Here is a 20109-nt window from a genome sequence, read left to right as displayed (position 1 = left end):
GACAAGGCACTGGAAATACACACACATTTGCTCATAACAGATCTTTGGCCTGAGGGAGTGGGGGGGGGGGTTATCATTTCACTGGCCATGGTTGAAAAAAATCGATACATGAATTTTTCATTTTTACTGCCCCTACTGGATTTTGGTACTGTGGAATTGCAACTTCCATTTTTTGGACAATCAGAAATATTCATACTTTGTAAATGAGGAGTATTTGAACATGCATCTGCACCATTGAGATAACTGCATTCAGTTGGCCTCTGATGACGGATGGATGGTGGGTAGCAAAGGCCGAGTGTCTTCTGAGGTCAATCAGCTCCAAGTTGCTCTCACATCATTGCTGTTCCCCATGGCTGACCTGAGTCCATAAAGGCAGGTCTGTCACCTAAAGGCTTTTCTTATTTCAGCCACCAAAAAACAGGACCTCAGAGGGAACTATAGGAAGACCACAGTWGGGTATGAAAAACAGCAAGCCATTTCACTCAAGTCGAGCACACTCACAGCCACAGATTTATTTCAACAGTGCGGATGCGTAGCAGATGATCATTGGACCTCATTAACAAAGAACAGGCAAAAACATGCCCCCACATTTTTCTTTTTAAAGCTGAGATTTTTGTTTCTGCTGTAAATAGGACAGCAATGCGCTGCACGTGKTATGAGGTGAAAGTGTCTACCTCGACAGGGGACATCCATCACACTGAGGAACATATTCAACGTATCTTATCACGCAAACAACAGAATCATCATCATAACTGTACATTTGTTTTGTTTAAATCAACATCTCAATGACAAACAATTGGTCTTTTACAACACGTCGATTCTCACAGGATAAAACTGTGCACATGTGGATCATGTAAAAAAAAAAAAAAAATAAATAAATAAAAAAAATCCATGACATAGTTTATAGATTTGAAAGGTAAGATATATTTCATTAAAYGGCCCCCTTCGTGAAGTGAAATACTTCAAAACAGAGTAAACGCTCTACAGTGTGCAACTGTTAAAATAGAAACAATCCTTTGTCCCTAGGGTCAAATATTTCCCCAGATAGTTTAGCATTGTGCTTCTCACTAAACAAAACACCAGCAAATCTGCTGACGGAGCTCAGCTTCCCTCCCACAGCTAGTCGTGACGTTATAACATTCAGTCAGTGTGATTCACAAACACATATTACATTTACACAACATAGAATGCCAACATAGAATGCACTAAGGTTAAGGGTGGTGACTGAGTTACATATTACTATAGAAATATCTTAATCCATCTATTAGTTATATTAAGGGCTGTATTTATATATATATATATTTGTAAGTATACCCTTCTTTGGTTCACAAATACACTAAAATACCTTTAATATCATTATTCAAAACATTCGGGTAATATACAGTACTGTTTCAAAATATAAGTAAGGACACATTACAAATGGAATAGATAACTATTTCACACATATACTTTCTTGATATAAATAAAGTGATTTGTCTATTAAATATGTATATTTTGTGTTTTTATAATCATTGGAACATGTGTTACTGAAAAACTAGGACATATGTATTTGCCACAAAAGCAATGTAACAATACTATACACAATCTTCACAAAATTCATTATCTCTAAAAATGCAGCAACAGAATACAGTACCTGTTACAATGACTGTGTTATATTCCCTCTACTTAATATGAAAGGGGAAGAGCAGCCACGATATAATGTAGTGTTTCATATGGTGCATCTGGCCTAATAATTACATGGATAACACACAGCACCAATAGTCAGTACATTATAATATATTGTATATATCTAGGTATACTGTATATATACAGTATATTACAATACTGTATACATCCATGCCATGAGGTCCTTTGCATTGTGCTCTGTCTCCTACTGAAAAAGATCTCTCAAGGTCACTCAGGATGTGAATATGTATTCTCTTATGTAGGCTATACTGTACAATAGTTATAGTYAAATCTAACAATGGCATAGTCACTGCTAAAAGACAGAACAGACAGGAAACACATGAGACGGATCACAGCTTACCTAAAAAAAGTCCTACAAGCAGCTGAAGTTTCAAAGTCCTACATGATTGGTCAAGAGACAACAGGAATATGAAGCTTGCTGTAGTTCAGGGTCTTTTTCGAGCTGGACATGACAAAGCTGAGACGGAAAGGTCAAAGGGCAACATCCTCCTACTGAGCGTGGCCCTTACAAGTCATGCCCCAGTCTCTCAATCTCATCGGTCAAGAAGTCGATATCTGACCTGGTGGCGGCAGGATTGGAGATGACCATGCGGAAGAAGTTGACCTTGTCTCCCTGAGGCTGGTAGCCCACCATGGTAGTTCCAGACTCCATCATCAACGCCTTGATCTTGGGCGCCACCTGGTTTAGAGACAAGAACAAATCAGAGAAATATACAGTAGGTTAGTGCTGTCTCATGTGAATACAAAATATAGTCTTTATAGACCAAAGCTGACGAGTCCTTACCTTATGCAACCTGTCCCGCCTCTCTTGACCATCGGGCATGTCACGAATGCCTGGCGGAAGGTACCAGAAGCAGACATTCGTGTGCTGGGGCTGTGGAAAGAAAACGGAGACCACATTGTTTGTCAGTGTCTTAACTCAATGGATGGTCTGAAGAAGAAGTACCAACCTCAGTAAGAGGCCAAATAAAGACCTGAGGCTATGTAAGGTACAGATGTTGTTTCTTAATTTGATTAGTCTGTTGTCGCTGATATTCAAATTAGCCTCGTAATTTACATAAATTCACTGAAAACCCACAGTTCTCTTTAAAGTACCAGACAGAATAAATGTCCTACTACTCCGACATCAACAACAGCCATTTTATATATCTTAATAACACAAGATCGGGGGCCTCCCGAGTGGCACAGCGGTCTAAGGCACTGCATCACAGTGTTTGAGGCGTCACTATAGACCCAGGTTTGATCCCAGGCTGTTTCGCAGCCAGCCACGACTGGGAGACCCATGAGGCAGCGCACAATTGGCCCAGCGTCATCCGGGTTAGGGGAGGGTTTNCACTAAAATACCTTTAATATCATTATTCAAAACATTCGGGTAATATACAGTACTGTTTCAAAATATAAGTAAGGACACATTACAAATGGAATAGATAACTATTTCACACATACTTTCTTGATATAAATAAAGTGATTTGTCTATTAAATATGTATATTTTGTGTTTTTATAATCATTGGAACATGTGTTACTGAAAAACTAGGACATATGTATTTGCCACAAAAGCAATGTAACAATACTATACACAATCTTCACAAAATTCATTATCTCTAAAAATGCAGCAACAGAATACAGTACCTGTTACAATGACTGTGTTATATTCCCTCTACTTAATATGAAAGGGGAAGAGCAGCCACGATATAATGTAGTGTTTCATATGGTGCATCTGGCCTAATAATTACATGGATAACACACAGCACCAATAGTCAGTACATTATAATATATTGTATATATCTAGGTATACTGTATATATACAGTATATTACAATACTGTATACATCCATGCCATGAGGTCCTTTGCATTGTGCTCTGTCTCCTACTGAAAAAGATCTCTCAAGGTCACTCAGGATGTGAATATGTATTCTCTTATGTAGGCTATACTGTACAATAGTTATAGTYAAATCTAACAATGGCATAGTCACTGCTAAAAGACAGAACAGACAGGAAACACATGAGACGGATCACAGCTTACCTAAAAAAAGTCCTACAAGCAGCTGAAGTTTCAAAGTCCTACATGATTGGTCAAGAGACAACAGGAATATGAAGCTTGCTGTAGTTCAGGGTCTTTTTCGAGCTGGACATGACAAAGCTGAGACGGAAAGGTCAAAGGGCAACATCCTCCTACTGAGCGTGGCCCTTACAAGTCATGCCCCAGTCTCTCAATCTCATCGGTCAAGAAGTCGATATCTGACCTGGTGGCGGCAGGATTGGAGATGACCATGCGGAAGAAGTTGACCTTGTCTCCCTGAGGCTGGTAGCCCACCATGGTAGTTCCAGACTCCATCATCAACGCCTTGATCTTGGGCGCCACCTGGTTTAGAGACAAGAACAAATCAGAGAAATATACAGTAGGTTAGTGCTGTCTCATGTGAATACAAAATATAGTCTTTATAGACCAAAGCTGACGAGTCCTTACCTTATGCAACCTGTCCCGCCTCTCTTGACCATCGGGCATGTCACGAATGCCTGGCGGAAGGTACCAGAAGCAGACATTCGTGTGCTGGGGCTGTGGAAAGAAAACGGAGACCACATTGTTTGTCAGTGTCTTAACTCAATGGATGGTCTGAAGAAGAAGTACCAACCTCAGTAAGAGGCCAAATAAAGACCTGAGGCTATGTAAGGTACAGATGTTGTTTCTTAATTTGATTAGTCTGTTGTCGCTGATATTCAAATTAGCCTCGTAATTTACATAAATTCACTGAAAACCCACAGTTCTCTTTAAAGTACCAGACAGAATAAATGTCCTACTACTCCGACATCAACAACAGCCATTTTATATATCTTAATAACACAAGATCGGGGGCCTCCCGAGTGGCACAGCGGTCTAAGGCACTGCATCACAGTGTTTGAGGCGTCACTATAGACCCAGGTTTGATCCCAGGCTGTTTCGCAGCCAGCCACGACTGGGAGACCCATGAGGCAGCGCACAATTGGCCCAGCGTCATCCGGGTTAGGGGAGGGTTTRGCCGGCCGAGATGTCCATGTCCCATTGCGGTCTAGCGACTCCTTGTGGCGGGCCGGGTGCATGCACGCTGACTTCGGTYGCCAGTTGTATGGTGTTTCTTCCGACACATTGGTGCGGCTGGCTTCCGGGTTAAGCGAGCAGTGTGTCAAGAAGCAGTGCGGCTTGGCAGGGTCGTGTTTCGGAAGATGCATGGCTCTCGACCTTCGCCTCTCTCTCGAGTCTGAACGCGAGTTGCAGCGATGGGACAAGACTCTAACTACCAATTGGATATCATGAAATTGTGGAGGAAAAGGGGTAAGAAGTACCCAAGAAACTATAATCAAATTACACAACATCAATATTGGTCTCCATAACGACATACAAGTGTATCCAAAATGGAGCCATAGGCTACACCTTAACTATAGCCTACTGTAGCCTATCAAAACTCATTTCCTGTAAGAAATGATCACTTTTCTGTGAATATTATGATTATTTTACTCCCGACAAAGCCGGTCAAATTTAAGATCCCACATCTGTAAATTCATAAATCCACAAGGAGTTCAACTGAGGATTCTAAAGCATAGCGCCACCTCAGGCAGGCCTGCCTCACTACATTGTGTTGCTCAGAGCCCTTTTGGGCACCTCAGTTAATKACTTCTGACTCATCGGATATCAGATATTCCCGATATCTCTGGTGTTTAGGGTAATCCATTGGAAGATATTACTATCTTTGGAAACAGAGTAGAAAACGCAGTGTGATCAATCTCACCTCTCCCTCGAACACCATCTGATAGCCCTCACGGTCCCTGATTTTAGTATAGAGATAATGCGAGAGGTCCAAGCACTTGTCGATGTGGTGTTCAAACCCTATTGTTCCCTGTTGGAGCGGAAATATACATAGACAGAGAATGAATATCAAACATTTGTCTTTTTTTTTGTTACCTGGTACAAGATCAGCATCCAAGATCAATCCCTATCACATGCTTAACATAATATAGACAGATTTAGTATTAGAACAAAAGCTTGGGGAGATATGTGCACATACCTTTGCTTTCCACATGAGCCAGAATTTGAAGATATCTACGTGTCGTCCACACTGGATGGCCTTATCCCCCGTGTCGTACGATACATCGTACTGTTTGTCAGGTTGGAAGAGGTAGCCAGCACACATTGAGTTGCAGCCTGATAAAACTCCCTGTAAAGATCAATGGTGTGGTTAAAGGCGAGAGGCAGATACTTAGAGTTCAATGGTGCCTTCAAACTGGGCTGTTTTCATATGTATAGTATGCCAGATCTCTGACTTGTGACATAACTTGAGTATTTCACGGCATACACTAATAGGGCGCATGCCCCGCCCACCTAAGGATCTGTCTTTTTCAGACATCTATTTCCYGTGTTTGAGGGTTGAAAAATCCACTTGTCACTTAAATCTGGCTAGATTGCTTTTTTTTTTTTTTACTCCTGCGACTCTTTCATAGCCTATCGTTTTTTCCCGTTAACGTTACGGCCGCTAAAATGTTTGTAATGGCCTGATCAAACAYTGGCTGAAATGRGCTCAATGGAATACAGCGCCTTCAGAAAGTATTCAGACCCCTTGACTTTTTCCATATTTTGTTACTTTACAGCCTTATTCTAAAATGGATTAAATAAAAAAAATCCTMTGCAATCTACACACAATASCCCGTAATGACAAAGCGAAAACAGGTTTTTAGAAGTGTTTGTACAATATTTACATAAGTATTCAGACCCTTTGCTATGGGACTCGAAGTTGAGCTCAGGTGCATCCTGTTTCCAAAAGCTGAACGGAGCAAAGTACAGAGAGATCCTTGATGAAAACCTGCTCCAGAGCGCTCAGGACCTCAGACTAGGGTGAAGGTTCACCTTCCAACAGGACAATGACCCTAAGCACACAGCCAAGACAACGCAGGAGTCGCTTTGGGACAAGTCTCTAAATATCCTTGAGTGGCCCTGCCAGAGCCTGGACTTGAACCCGACGAACATCTCTGGAGAGACCTGAAAATAGCTGTGCAGCAACGCTCCCCATCCAACCTGACAGAGCTTGAGAGAATCTGCAGAGAAGAATGGGAGAAACTCCCCAAATACAGATGTGCCAAGCTTGTAGCATCATACCCAAAAAGACTCTAGGATTTAATTGCTGCCAAAGGTGCTTCAACAAAGTACTGAGTAATGTGATATTTCTATTTTTGTATTTTTATAAATTAGCAAAAATGTCTACAAACCTGTTTTTGTGTGGTCATTATGCGGTATTATGTGTAGATTGACGAGGGGAAAAAACGATTTAATCAATTTTAGAATAAGTCTTTATTTTAACCTAACAAAATGTGGAAAAAGTCAAGGGGTCTGAATACTTTCCGAAGGCRSTGTACATTGGCTTTCCTTTGAATCTATAAGAACGCTGAAGCTTCGTCGGGGATTTAACCCACCATCTCGACACTTACATCACTAGAAAGAGAAGAAAGCTAACTTTATTTTGATGAGTGTTCATTTTTTGTGGATTTGARAAAAGTAATAATTTAATACAGTTKAATAGAAATGAGATGCGCTGAAATGAACGCAACTTCCAAAAATGAGCACTCGGATTATAGTGATATTATGTCTGATCTCGCAMACAATGTGAAGTATGTATAGATAGGTGTAATCTAGAGCCAAGCCTGTAGATGTTTTATCAGAGGGTATCCTGCTATTAAAACAGTGAATTGTGCAAGAGAACGTGACAACAACAGTAATTAAATGAGGCAGTCTAGACAGTGTAGGTGAGTGGCGGTATAGGGTAGACAGAGTAAGTGTTTGGTGGTTTCAGCCCTGTTCCACCCCTTTATGTTAATGTGTTCATATATGCAAAAACACCTGCTGTATTTATGCAAATGAGGCACATAACRTTTTCTTTATTTGAAAACAAAATAAAAAATAACTGATGCAATAAGAAAATGTATGTATGCGTGCATTCTAAGAAGAAAMAAATATAATTTCACAATAAATTGAATAGCTTGAATTCCCACCAAAATCCCTGAACTCCATCCATTATTTGTCTGTGCTATTAAAATGTTTTATGTGCTATAATTCAGTCAATATCTGATGGATTATAGAAATTCAAAAAGTTTKAAGTATCTTTATCCATTGTCCAATTGTTGCGTTGACTACAATTTCGATGACCGTTGCTAATCATACACCATAAGTGAAAACTCATCAGTCAGTAATTGCTCGTACCCTCTCTCTGACCAGAATGGCAGAGCACTGCAGTGGCACACCCATCATCTTGTGAGGGTTCCAGGTGACTGARTTGGCCCTGTAAACATGGAACACAGGCTGTAAGACAGGCCACAGTCACCAATGTGTGTGTGTGAGACCATTGTCAGGGCTGTAGCCTACCTCTCCACGCCACGCAGCTTGTGCCTGTGCTTCCTGGACATCAGTAGGCCTCCTCCCCATGCACCCTGAACAAAAACAACGGTTTGTTTTGAGGATAAGGACCTGAAAATGGCTGATATGTTTAAACTAAACCTGAAAATGTATTGCAATCAACCCTGAAATTATCAATATCACAATAACCTTCCTGTACTCATAGTAGGAAGATGCACTTACATCAACATGTAGCCACATGTTGTATTTCTCGCAGATGTCGGCAATCTCATGGATGGGGTCGAACGCTCCATACACTGTGGAACCAGCTGTAGCATTCACGAACATTGGGACACAACCCTGCAAGCATAACCCATCAGAATKAATATGGGTTCTTACATTATTGCAGTGAATTGAAATGCTTGCATTCTTCAGTTTCTGTCATATTTGACTGAACATATATTGGTTWGAGCAGAATTCACAGACATTTGACTATTTCTCTTGGCAAGCCTTTGTCACAGCAGAACTGCACACCCATTCGGAGAGCCTGCTATCACCTCCCTCCTCTAACGGAATTAGCTTCGGGAGACTGTACTTTGGAACTAGTAGCAGTGGGTAAGATAATATTTGAGGAGGCATAAGCACTAACCCTAAAATGAAAGTAGACATGTTTTAGTTTTGTAAACAAATAACGACCGGACTATTCCGGATTCATATTAGGCAGCTGTTCTCATAAGAATTCCGTTTCAGTGCAGAAACAAACAGAAGTGAATTAATGTCTTCAGGGAGAACGAATCCACAATTTGAAGTTGATTGTCTGACAGTTTGAAACTCACCCGCGCCTTGGCATCGATGACCTTGGCTTCCAAATCAGCAGGAATGACTCTCCCTCTAGAGAAGCAAACAGACAGTCAAAGGCAGGTTTTCATTGGGTTGTTTCATACAGTGCAGTGTATTGGACATGCATCCACAAACCTCTCATCTGTGCTCAACAGGATCAGGTTTTCTGTTCCAAAGCCCAGAGCAGCACTGGCTTTCTTTATAGAGTAGTGACTCTGTCAAAACACATGACCATGGCATTAGACTACTAGCCTATCAGCTGAGGGCAGAGATACAGTCAGCTGTACCGTCCAATTGTTTTAATCTGTTTCAATGAGGGACATTTTGTAGCTTTGAATYAGGCATGCCATGAACTCTTCACACAGAATAGACAGGGTCAATCGAGGAGTGACACAATAAGAAACACTAAGACTTTGTTTTGGTCACATAATACTGTTTCTGAGACTGGAGCTATATTGTGATGTGAAAATGCATGTTATAATCAGATGTTATGAGGAGACTGTAGGAGGCTTACATGCTCTGAGGTGAAGAGCACCAGTCTGGGRGCAGCAGTCATGCCTTTGGTCTTGACTTCAGGGAAGAACTTGTAGCGGGCGGTCATCACACTGTACATGTTGGATATCGCTCCACCTGCACAGACGTTGCACACAATCCTTCACTAAWCTGCATTCTATTATCGGAAGTTTTGGAATATTCATCTGTAACAGTGGGTTTATTCCCATCTCAGATTCTCAAGGCATGGATGAATTGACAACTGTTGATCAACATCGGCTTCACCTGGTGAGAATATCCCATCGCCCTCTCCATCAGGCCAGCCAATGATCTCCCTCATCTTCTTCAGCGTCAGCTGTTCCATGAGCACAAAGACTGGAGCGATCTCATAGGTGAACCTGAAACAGAGCACCTGTCTCCAGTTACCCCCTACCAATAGAAATCCATTCTATCATTGGTCTTGAACTCTCCTATTGCCATTTGTTTCTCATATTTACATTGTCTATATTGACATAAGCAGAATCAATGAAGGCAGGTGGAAAAATCCACAAGATAATGAATCACCATAGTAATAASAGCCAATAATTGTAGCWMWTTTTTTWTTTTWTTTTTTACATAATTGGTTTTTAGTTTGTTGTGTTCTTGAATTGTCATTACATGTGTTTATCATAGTGTATATTGAGCAGTGGCACTTTGAAGCCAGAGAAAGCACGGAACGYGCATACTACTTTTAACGCAGCCACGGTTCAATGATAGCTCTGTCACATTGTGTTAGGGATACCATTTGTTGCAGTGGAATGAGAAAGAACATGCATGTCACATCGGCGGAAGTCCATTAAGAATATGCCACTAAGAGGGAGCTCTTGCCTCTGAGTTAGCAAGAAGAAGAGGCTAGAAATGGGATGTAGCACAGTGAGAATGCCGTTGTCTTCGTGTCTGAGGGTTGYCTGGAGGCCAGCTTCCACTGAGCTTGTTTTGAATGTGTTTTTAATACATTACAGTATATTACACTTGAGGCCCATCTCTCTGAGAGTAATGATGGAAGAATGGTCGTTTCACCTTTACAATAGGAAGGATAGGATTACAGTCATGTTAATACAACGCAATCAACGATTGCAAAATAAAGGGTTGTTTCCACATCATTAGAACATGTTACAGAATTCCCTCCGGGGTAGTGCGATATCAATGTAGAACTAAATGGATGCCCGACCACAGTAGCTCATCTATCTTCACTATGTACTGACCAATGCTCTCCTAATTGCACTGCCTGTCTATTCATGCAATGAAAGTCAATGCATTAGAGGGACAATACAGTGATTCACACTGTGCCATACACACAKCACATATGTTTTACTTCTCTTGCTGGCACATCCAGTAACAACGTTAAAAAAAAGAAAAAAAAGTTATGAGTTATGTCCCAAATTAATTTTCCGCTCGCTCACTCGTGTAGACTAATCCTGATGATAGCCCTGTGACATGATTGTCAACCAATTAGTGTCAATCAATAAGTGTAATTAATGATGATGCAGTAATTAGCTCATGCATATAACAAATATGTATGCAGTCAGAGCCCTCTGATTCAATTTGTCTACAGTAGTGTTGCCATGCAGCACGCGGGCTAACACTCTCCCCAGAACACTCTTCAGCATCACATCAATGAGCTTGAYAAACTAAAGACTCTTCAAAACAGTGGGGGAAATCCTTTGGAGATTACAATAAATAGAAAGCTAAATCAGGAGAGGGTTGAAACCTTTTATTAAGCCAGGGGCCAGGCAAAACGAATGAATCCTTGACATGAAGAGCCTCAGCCTTGGTGGTCAGCTTGTATTTATTTGCTGTTTTTAAATAGGAATGACAACACCATGACCACACAGAAGACTCTGGCTCTTACCACGCAGAAATGCTATGTTTCATCAGTGCTTAGGCTGCAGCATTTTCCGTACAGTGTTTTTTGTTGTTGTTTTGTTATGATGGTTTTACAATGCCCTGACTGGTTTTAGGCTGACATCATAGACAAGATCAACATGTTACAGCAGGTGATACACTCTGGCCAGGGCCTTAAATGGCTCGGCAGCCTCAGCTGATAATCTCGGTGTACCAGTCAACAATAGCCAATGGTCAGTGAAGCATCAACTTTTATCTTGGACAAGTCCCTGGACACCTGGTGTATCATAATGCTGTCTCTTCCAGATTGCCTTTCCCACTGAAAAAGCAATATCACTATGTCTGTTGTTCACATTTCTGCAGCAGATCTCAAGGGAGAATCTCATTCTGTTGTGCTACCATTATCTCTGATCCAAAGAGTGTTGCATAAAACAACCGCTCCATGTAACATTCAATTGCTAATCAATATGCAATTACATTTTCCTGCAGGGCTGTATTATATGACTACAGCCACATTGTTTGTCAACAACAATAACACAGCAAACAACAGATGACTACTTCCCATCTCCCCTCTTCATGCTTGCCATGTCACACTTGACTCGCTTAAGTGGCGGCTCGGAGAGCACCCTCAGGATCCTTCATTTAGAAGCTCATCAAGGGCCCCAATTATGTCACTTCTACTGATCTTCATCTTCGACCAGAATCTTCTAAGGCCATTTGAAAAATGGTAGGAAACGTCATTTTTCTTGAGTGCCAGACTTACATTCACCCAAAGGAAATCCACTCACTGCTAAATTAGATCTATCAACCCCTTTATCACAATCCCAGCCTAAACCCGAGAGCTATGTTATGTCACTCTAACTAAGATCATTGGTTTAGGCACATTGTTCACATGACATTTTGCACAAAATCAAGAGGACTTTAGTAACTGATATACTGTACATATATTTACAATATTTGAGGATCCTGTGACTTTTGATAATAAACATATTTAAATGTATCATAAGTGTGTAATAACTGGGGGACATAAAGACCACTCACATGTTAGTGTTTGCAGTGGAGGTGAGCCATTCTCCTGCTAACCCAATGATGTCTAAACCAGTGGATAACTGATTGAAAAACCTGGGGTGACCTAGGAGGAAGACAACACCATTTGTCGTTAATACATTTCTCATGAARGTTTCATCATTTAACTATGGGATTATCTGTTATCACTGAACCACATTGTAGACAAATGGGAGTATTTGTTATGCTGAGGGTTAGCTCTGTTTCATGCCTCCTCGGTCTTCTCTGTCCTCACCTGTTCTCACTCCATATTTCAGGGTATCCCTGCAGTCCACCAGGATCTGCTCCAGAGACTCAGGCTGGTCGGACAGCTCCAGGTTGAAGCCCTCCATGCCCTCCAGCAGCTGGTGGGGGTGGTGGAAGTCCAGGACCTTGGTGGATCTGTCGAAGGTCTTCCGGACGTAGTTTGTGAGAATATCCACCACCTCCAACAAGAACTGCATGGTTGGCTCCTCTCCGTTTTTGGCTGGTAATAAATCTAGCGTGAGAAATTGAAGCATGTTGATATTTTCGKTTTTTCTCGTTTTCGAAAAAATCAATCAATCCCTTTTGTTGGCCTCCGTCATCACTTAAGTGTGTTTGAAGAGGTCACTTTCACAATCTTCTGTAGAATTTGTCATGACTTCATTCTACTTCCCAACTCCTAGAAAACTATGTATTTTAGTTTCTTCTCTAAAGCTGGTATAAATTGTATCAATTAGAAAGTCATTTTTTAGCAACAAATGAATTACTATTTTTGCTATTTCTCCAGTGAGTGTCCCTGAGTAACCTAGGCTATTTTTCAGCCACTTACAAATTGATCTAGAAGGTTATTATGGTCAAACAAATGGTGAATATAAATTTTAAATAGACATAGCAATCAATTCAATTTCAATGACCAACAGCCTAATGATTTCAGTTTTTTGTATTATTTTTCTCAATATGTGTTTTAAACACTTCCCCTGAACTGTGATATGTGTATTGTCCTTAATGTCGTGAAATATCAATAAACCGAAAGAAATAACTGAGATTTAGACAGATGATAAAGATTTGGTAAATCAGTATTTTCAAATCAGATGAAATCAGGCTTATCTTCGCATCAGTAAGATAATTAACGTTTTCAAGTTGACTCATTTTCCATTTATTGTAAAACAACTGCACAAAACGAACATTAACAAGATCCCTACACAATTTTGATAATTTTGATTGATAGGCCTATATTTCCCATAATGGAAATAACTCGGCCAATTACCTCTAGCAAACAGATTGGAAAAGTCCGTCTCCGTGCGTCTGAAACGGGAATCCCTGTCGCTGTTATCAAGCAGGTCCTTAGACGATCTTTCCTTGAAGGAACTAATCTTCTCCTCGAGGTTATTGTTCTTCTGCAAAAATCCTAAATTGTTGCAAGGGGCAGAGGATTCAAATGAGGGATTACTATCATCACTCCCAATCCCAAACATTTTGATGACACCCTTTTAACACAAAACAAATGCCTAAACTACTCTCACTGGTTGAACTGACAATGCTGTGATGTAGGCTAGTTTTGAGGTAGCCTAATTCCCATCCTGTCCATGGAAGCCTATTTATGGGAGGAACAGTCAGTGGGAGCTTGAGCCCCGTGACATCAGCACGAAAATCCAGCCAAGCAAAAACAAATATCCGTAATTTAGTGTATGTACATTCGTATTAAGTCCCTCCGAGAGATTCCACTTCAGTAAGCAGGGAAGAGCACACAATGAACCGATGTCATTAAAGCCCGAAGGCAGATCTAATAGTTGGACTGGGCTGTGATGATATATGGGACATTTTATAGCCTATCTGCTCATAGGCCCGTGGAGAACACCACATTAACTCAAATCTTATTTAGCCTACCAATTTCTCCCAAACCTAATCTGATTTCTAGATTGGCCCTTCTAAAAATAACACATTTTCCAAATCTCCTGCTGAGATTATTAATCATAAARAATCCTGCAATGTGATCTTATTTTACTATAAATAACGCAATATTTCAGATAATATATCTAGCCCTATAAGATGTGAAACCCAATTATATGCCATAGCCCACACCCTTTGGAGTAATAAATAAAAGTACATAAAAGTATATCAAAAKATCAAAGTTGGTTTTATTTCATTTTATTTCGTTTATATCATGTAATATAATGTTTTTTTTTATTATTTCACTTTCAAAAAAGGAGATGTTAGACTATAGTCTGAACAAGCTTGCTTCTGTCTCACGTGAAGTCATATATAACCAACATAAAACCAACATTTCACTTGGTCAAGCAAAATGGAAAGTTTATGATGTTTTTAGACCAATATCATTGCACTTAAAAAAMAGAGATGAAAAGTGCCAATAGGCCTATAACCGGAGTGAATCAGATAAAACCAAAACGTAACAATTGCATCAACATCGCATTAAAACATTAAACTTGCCCTGATGGAACAATAACTGACCCAACGCTTGGCCATATCAGATAGGGCTAAGGCATTTTGCTTCCACTTAATCGGTTCGTATTGTGGAGCAGAAGACTGACTGACAGCGCTATCTCTGTTAAACAGAACCTTGACGAATTACGATTTCAGGCGCGTCTCGTTCATCTTTTCTCTTCAGATGAGCTCTCATGATAAGGACCGATACCAACCATTCCTCCAAATAGGCTATACCTTTAATGAATGACACCCGCTCAGTTATAAAACTATAGGCTACCGAGATATATTAAGACAAAGACAAAGGTATGGCCAAGCAAAAATAAAGACAGTAAGTAGCCTACCATACTAGTTGATTAGGCCTACTACAATTAATGTAGTAAACTCCACTGTATATGTTCATGTTTATTCTAAATTAACCCCCAAAATTGAAGGGGGTTGAATAACCTACAGTTAGTTAGTTGGCTAATTGTGTATTCCAAGGTCATTACACATCGGCAAAGGGAGAATTGTATTTCTCAAGTACGCCATGGGAGGGCGCAAGAGCACGATTTTTTTTAGGGCCTACGAATTCAAAAATGTAATAGCTGGGTAAGAAAACAGACACTCATATTGAAAAGATATGCAAGACTAAAGAAAGCTCATCTTCCATTTTTAGACGACAATGTAGACATTTATATTTATTTCTGGACCAATAGCTAGGCCTGTGGTCTCTGCAGTTTTTCAAACTGCTTTTCATATTCATAAAAAAATAGGTTTGTCACTATAAATTCCGTGGTAATAATCATTATGGACATAATCATCCTTTCATCATGAAAACCCACTCATGCGACAAGAGAAAACAGAAAGGGGCAGAAGCCCGTAACCACAGCCACCCAGTCTGCAGTCTTTGTGTTTCAGACCAACATAGCCCATATTCCTCAGATATGAGAAAGGTCTGCTTGCTCAGCGTTGAACAACACTTAAAATATGCAACATAGGCAAACTATGATATTTTTTTMTTGAGAAAAACTTTGGAACAATATAGCCTAAACATGAACATTAAATACATGACATGAAAATAGCAAACTTACCACATATCTTCATTCCCAATTTTCTAGTACATCCATGAGCAACTCCACACCAAGCGTCATAGCCTAAAATAGTTTTGAAAACTATTGAGAGGGCCCTTACATTAGGCCTCAAGGGCATTATTTCTGCTAAAATAATTACAAACTCAAAGCGATGGGTGGGGAAATGTTGATGAAACAGCAGTCTAGGTCTAGGAATTGAAKAATTTTGTTAGAGGCCAGTGAAAGGGACAAGGGGCAGACAGCTCCACACAGATTCACAGAATTCTGGACCAGAATCTACGTCAAGGTTTCACTCATGAAAGAAAATACAAAGGCAACAGAAAGATCTGAAATATGACGTGTATATTGACAAATAGCCTAACAGGGCCAATTATGAGCGGAATAGGCTTGAGATCCACGTACGTGATTCGGGGTTTCGTGTAAATCATGCATCGATGTCAATTGAGACACAGACAAAAAGCAAGTTCCACATGTCTGCATGTAATACTGGCATGATACCAGTCTAATGGTTTTGGAAAACCAACAAGCGACAAAGCAAGCACAGTTTGGCAAGCAAATCCAGCATTGACTAAATCCCCTGAGAAAAACGGAGGGGCAGTTTTTCTATTTGAATACATCTGATCTGACWTCATTTTAAATTGCGTAGCTTAATCGTTTACCTTTGCAAATGCATAATTTACACTGGGGTGTGGTCAATATCAAATCAGAGCTTTATGATTGTGTGTAGGCCTAAGGAAAATATGCCATTTATGGCAAACTTTGCAACAAAATTGGAATGTGCTTGGATGACTAATTGGGATGTCGGCTATATATTATGTGTTTTTCATCAATATCGCTTGGATAATGAAGAGTATTGAGGTAGAGATGTTGCCTGCAGTACATCTCTACATCCTGGGCTACACCCCCCCTCAGCTGATGGAGGTTACAATAAGGCGCTTGAACACACGCTATTAGGGCCAATTTAAGCCCAGTTTATACCTGGTGCTAACATGAGTCCTTTGTCCTGATCTTGTATACATTCTGATTGTGCCCACATTTCCAGAAATGTGTCTACACATGGTATTAAAATGTGTCCGTTATCTGCCCACTGTGTCTACATTGTAACGAGATTTCCTGGTCCCTTCCTTTATGCAAATTATGCAAAATAATGATTTAAATGGTTTCTATGGCAAGATCTGTCTACACGTGTAAGATATTCAGACACAATGCGTGCATGACTACAACCGGAGGTGGGCAGGATTATCTGATCACGATCAGATCCCAATGTGTCTTTTCATTGTCTACACCTGTCTAAAAATGTGGGCACAACAATCAGAATGGGAAAAGATCAAGGCAAAGGAAGCAAGTTASAACCAGGTATAAACGGGGCTTTAGTGTGGCTACAATTAACCCTACTTTGCGCATAATTACCCCCTAAACATCACTCACTCTCACTTTTCAAACAGGGCGGAAGAAATCCACAGAAAAAAATAGAACCTACTTCTTTCTGAAATGCAATAGTAATCTAATAAAAGCCTAATAAATAACAATAGTAATAGGCAAATAACACAATAATAATAATTAAAGTAGGCTGTAATATTATTTTGAAAGATAAAGCTAAATTCTTTGGGGATTTTCGTCTTTATCAATACCGACAGTTCGTGTTTTAAGTTTTGACAGCAAGATTCGTGTTTTTAGTTTTGACAGCAAGATTCGTCTATCAAGCATGAAGCCGGGAGGTCCGCTGCGCATGCAATGCTGCGGTGATTTGTTGGGTGGCATTTAGAATGGTAGTGTACAGTTATTTTCCTCCATGGAAATGATTAATGGCATTGCTCACAAAGTAAATAGCACAATTGAAATAGCGTTTTATTTGTGATGGACCTACTTGTGCCTGGTGGTCGTAAATTTGTCGAGTTGGGATCCGGTTCCCCGCCAGAGGAGGAAGGTGCAGACGCCGCCATCACTCCTAAAATACARTACAAAAGTCCTCACTCCAAAGCGCACTGTCAATTTCTGTGAAACCGCTCCTATTTTATCCAAGATGAAAAGTCACATGAACTGTAAGGAGATGAGAAAGAATAGATGTCGGAGACATACAATATAGGCTATAGATAATGATATGCCTAAATATTTGAAATGTATCAATAGGATATTTTAAGATCGATCCGTCATACAAACGCTGACAGAAATCCACAACTGTGAATAAGCAAGGGTCAGGACACGTGTCGTCTGGCAGCCAGGGTAGAATTATTCTCAAACATCAATTAACAGGTTGGTTGAGGCTGCACATATTTTTTTTCCTGAATCAATACAGATTTGAAAGTCAAAACCTATGGCAAAATAACTTGTTGGCTATAAACACAATGCATTTCATTAGGCTTTATCAAATCAACCATAGCCATCGACAAAGATGCTAATGAATCCTCACCAATCGATTGCATTTCAGAACCTGGTCTACTGTCAATGTGGATAATGAGGTCTCACAGCAAGTGTCTTTGATTTCAGAGAGGTTGATATTTATCTGCCTTTGATGAATAGGACTTGATGAAAAGTTTATGSCTAAAAATCATTCAAAATGGAATTAGCCTTGATAATTCATGATCAACTAAATGCCATAACAGCTCATCTGGTGATTTATCATATAGGCAAGTTAGGTGAACCGTCAAACCTCCGATAAATGAAGTATTCATTTGATAAACAATGACCAAAAATAGTCTATGTCAACAGAATTGATTGACAAACAGGATAGTGACTCCTTAATTAAGAAGATGATTTGTAAATAATGATGACCCTAATCCAGGTCAAAGTCAATTCAAGAAAAATCCATGCCCATACAATAATAAACCGTCCGTTATAGCTCGATTGTAGTTGAATGTAGTTGAATACAGACACAACAGATGTAATTCAAACCACGAATAACTTTAGAATCAGCAAACAGACATTAACATGAAAAGCATGTATTGTTCTCTGTATGTACTTTACAAAACCATGTGAAAGAATTGAAAACACCTGTTAGAGCATCTCAAACGTCAATTTATCATAAAGCTTCAATTAACAAATAAGATTTCGCCTGCWGTTGTAAAATGATAATCCCCGGTTAAAAAGCATCTTACCGTGCCGAGGATGGGTACAGGTGACCCAAGTAGAGTCCAAAATAAAAACTATGCGAGGAAGATCAAATAAAGTCCTTTGGCAACGCAACGTCTGGTGCGCTTTTGACACTAAGAAACACAGGGTTTTGAATATCTATTGTCTACAAAATCCCATCCACGGTGACCTTTTTGGTGAGGTACGTTTGATTTGCTGATATTTAGAGCGTGCATTGCCTATTTATTCGTTACTACGCACGCATGAGTCACACCAATACCTCCTCTGGTGCTGCATATTTCCACCCAATATCGAACAGATCCGCTTTGTCTGCAAATGTACACTGAATCGTGTCGCTTTCAGCTATAACGTGACTTTTGGGAAGTGCTTGATTGGCTTTGAAGCTATATACCTCGATTTGGAATCCTGGTCACGAACATGGACTTGGGAAGTTTGATCCTACGAGCAGAGCAACACATTACGCCCATAAGGGATGGGATGGGATGGGATGGGGGGGTGTCGTTGCCTTGTTCTTGAGAAATCCGAATAGTAGGTAACCATACTCAAAAGACCCATCTCCTTCTAGGTTATTGTTGATTTTCTTCTGTAACAGGTCAGGGAGCCTAGCGGTTAAGAGCGTTGGGCCAGTAACTGAAAGGTCGCTGGTTCGAAACCCGAGCCGACTAAGTGAAAAATCTGTTGATATGCCCTTGAGCAAGGAATTTAACCCTAATTGTCTTCTAAATGACTGAAACGTTAGGATTAGGATGTTTTGTTGAAATCTCAGTATGCAAGGGTTCATCTGTTCCTCTATAGCCCTCAAACTCAACTCTACTTAAAAGCCAGTTCCACTGCGTTTTTTCATTGTTCCTCTCTAGTCAGGGCCTGACTTAGACCTGGGACACCAGGTGTGTGCAATTATTTATCAAGTAGAAGAGAAAGCCAGCAGGCTCCGGACCTCGTAGGATAAGAGTTGAATACCCCTCCTCTATAGGCTACAAACAATATGTTATCAATAATAACATTTACACACAATTAATGGATTTTCAAGATGACTGCGCAATATTTATCTTTCCTCTTTTAGCAGTAAAATGGAGAAATTAAAAGTCAGTGTGTAAGGGTTGTAATGAAATCCACAAGGTGGCAGTAAGGAATCATACATYCCAGAACTCCACACAAGTGAAGTGTGCAATTCCGTAAATACTTCACGAAGCTAATAATAAACCGATACATTAATCA

The 20109-nt window shown here is 40.1% G+C and overlaps 1 protein-coding gene and 1 long non-coding RNA gene across 4 annotated transcripts; both read right to left on the bottom strand.

Annotated features, from left to right (window-relative positions):
- Positions 1–482: 482 nt before the first annotated feature.
- LOC111959964 (uncharacterized) lies at positions 483–2979 on the bottom strand. The gene is made up of 2 exons (XR_011474952.1): positions 2471–2979; positions 483–2365 (listed from the first exon to the last, which is right to left on the bottom strand). It is a non-coding gene; the product is annotated as an uncharacterized lncRNA (long non-coding RNA).
- A 63-nt stretch (positions 2980–3042) lies between these two features.
- LOC111959687 (glutamate decarboxylase 1) lies at positions 3043–19353 on the bottom strand. 3 transcript variants are annotated; one of them, XM_023981446.2, is made up of 17 exons: positions 18897–19344; positions 17669–17749; positions 15802–15864; positions 13554–13694; positions 12558–12800; positions 12299–12389; positions 9659–9771; positions 9396–9511; positions 9017–9096; positions 8878–8932; positions 8285–8401; positions 8072–8136; positions 7910–7988; positions 5727–5876; positions 5451–5558; positions 4154–4243; positions 3043–4048 (listed from the first exon to the last, which is right to left on the bottom strand). In XM_023981446.2, the coding sequence occupies exons 2-17, from the start codon at positions 17742–17744 to the stop codon at positions 3875–3877; spliced, it is 1761 nt and encodes a 586-aa protein (XP_023837214.1). In that variant the 5' UTR covers positions 17745–17749; positions 18897–19344; the 3' UTR covers positions 3043–3874. The 3 variants fall into 3 exon arrangements, with proteins under 3 accessions (XP_023837214.1, XP_023837215.1, XP_023837216.1); XM_023981447.2 differs by lacking the exon at positions 15802–15864 and having other exon boundaries at positions 18897–19343; XM_023981448.2 differs by lacking the exons at positions 3043–4048; positions 4154–4243; positions 5451–5558; ... (6 more) ...; positions 9396–9511; positions 9659–9771 and adding an exon at positions 9785–11964 and having other exon boundaries at positions 18897–19353.
- Between the last annotated feature and the right edge of the window lie 756 nt (positions 19354–20109).

The sequence above is a fragment of the Salvelinus sp. IW2-2015 genome, linkage group LG36 (assembly GCF_002910315.2).
Source record: "Salvelinus sp. IW2-2015 linkage group LG36, ASM291031v2, whole genome shotgun sequence".
Classification (NCBI taxonomy): Eukaryota; Metazoa; Chordata; class Actinopteri; order Salmoniformes; family Salmonidae; genus Salvelinus; species Salvelinus sp. IW2-2015.
The sequence above is the reverse complement of the archived record's forward strand: the minus strand, read 5'-3'. Positions and strand labels throughout refer to the sequence as shown.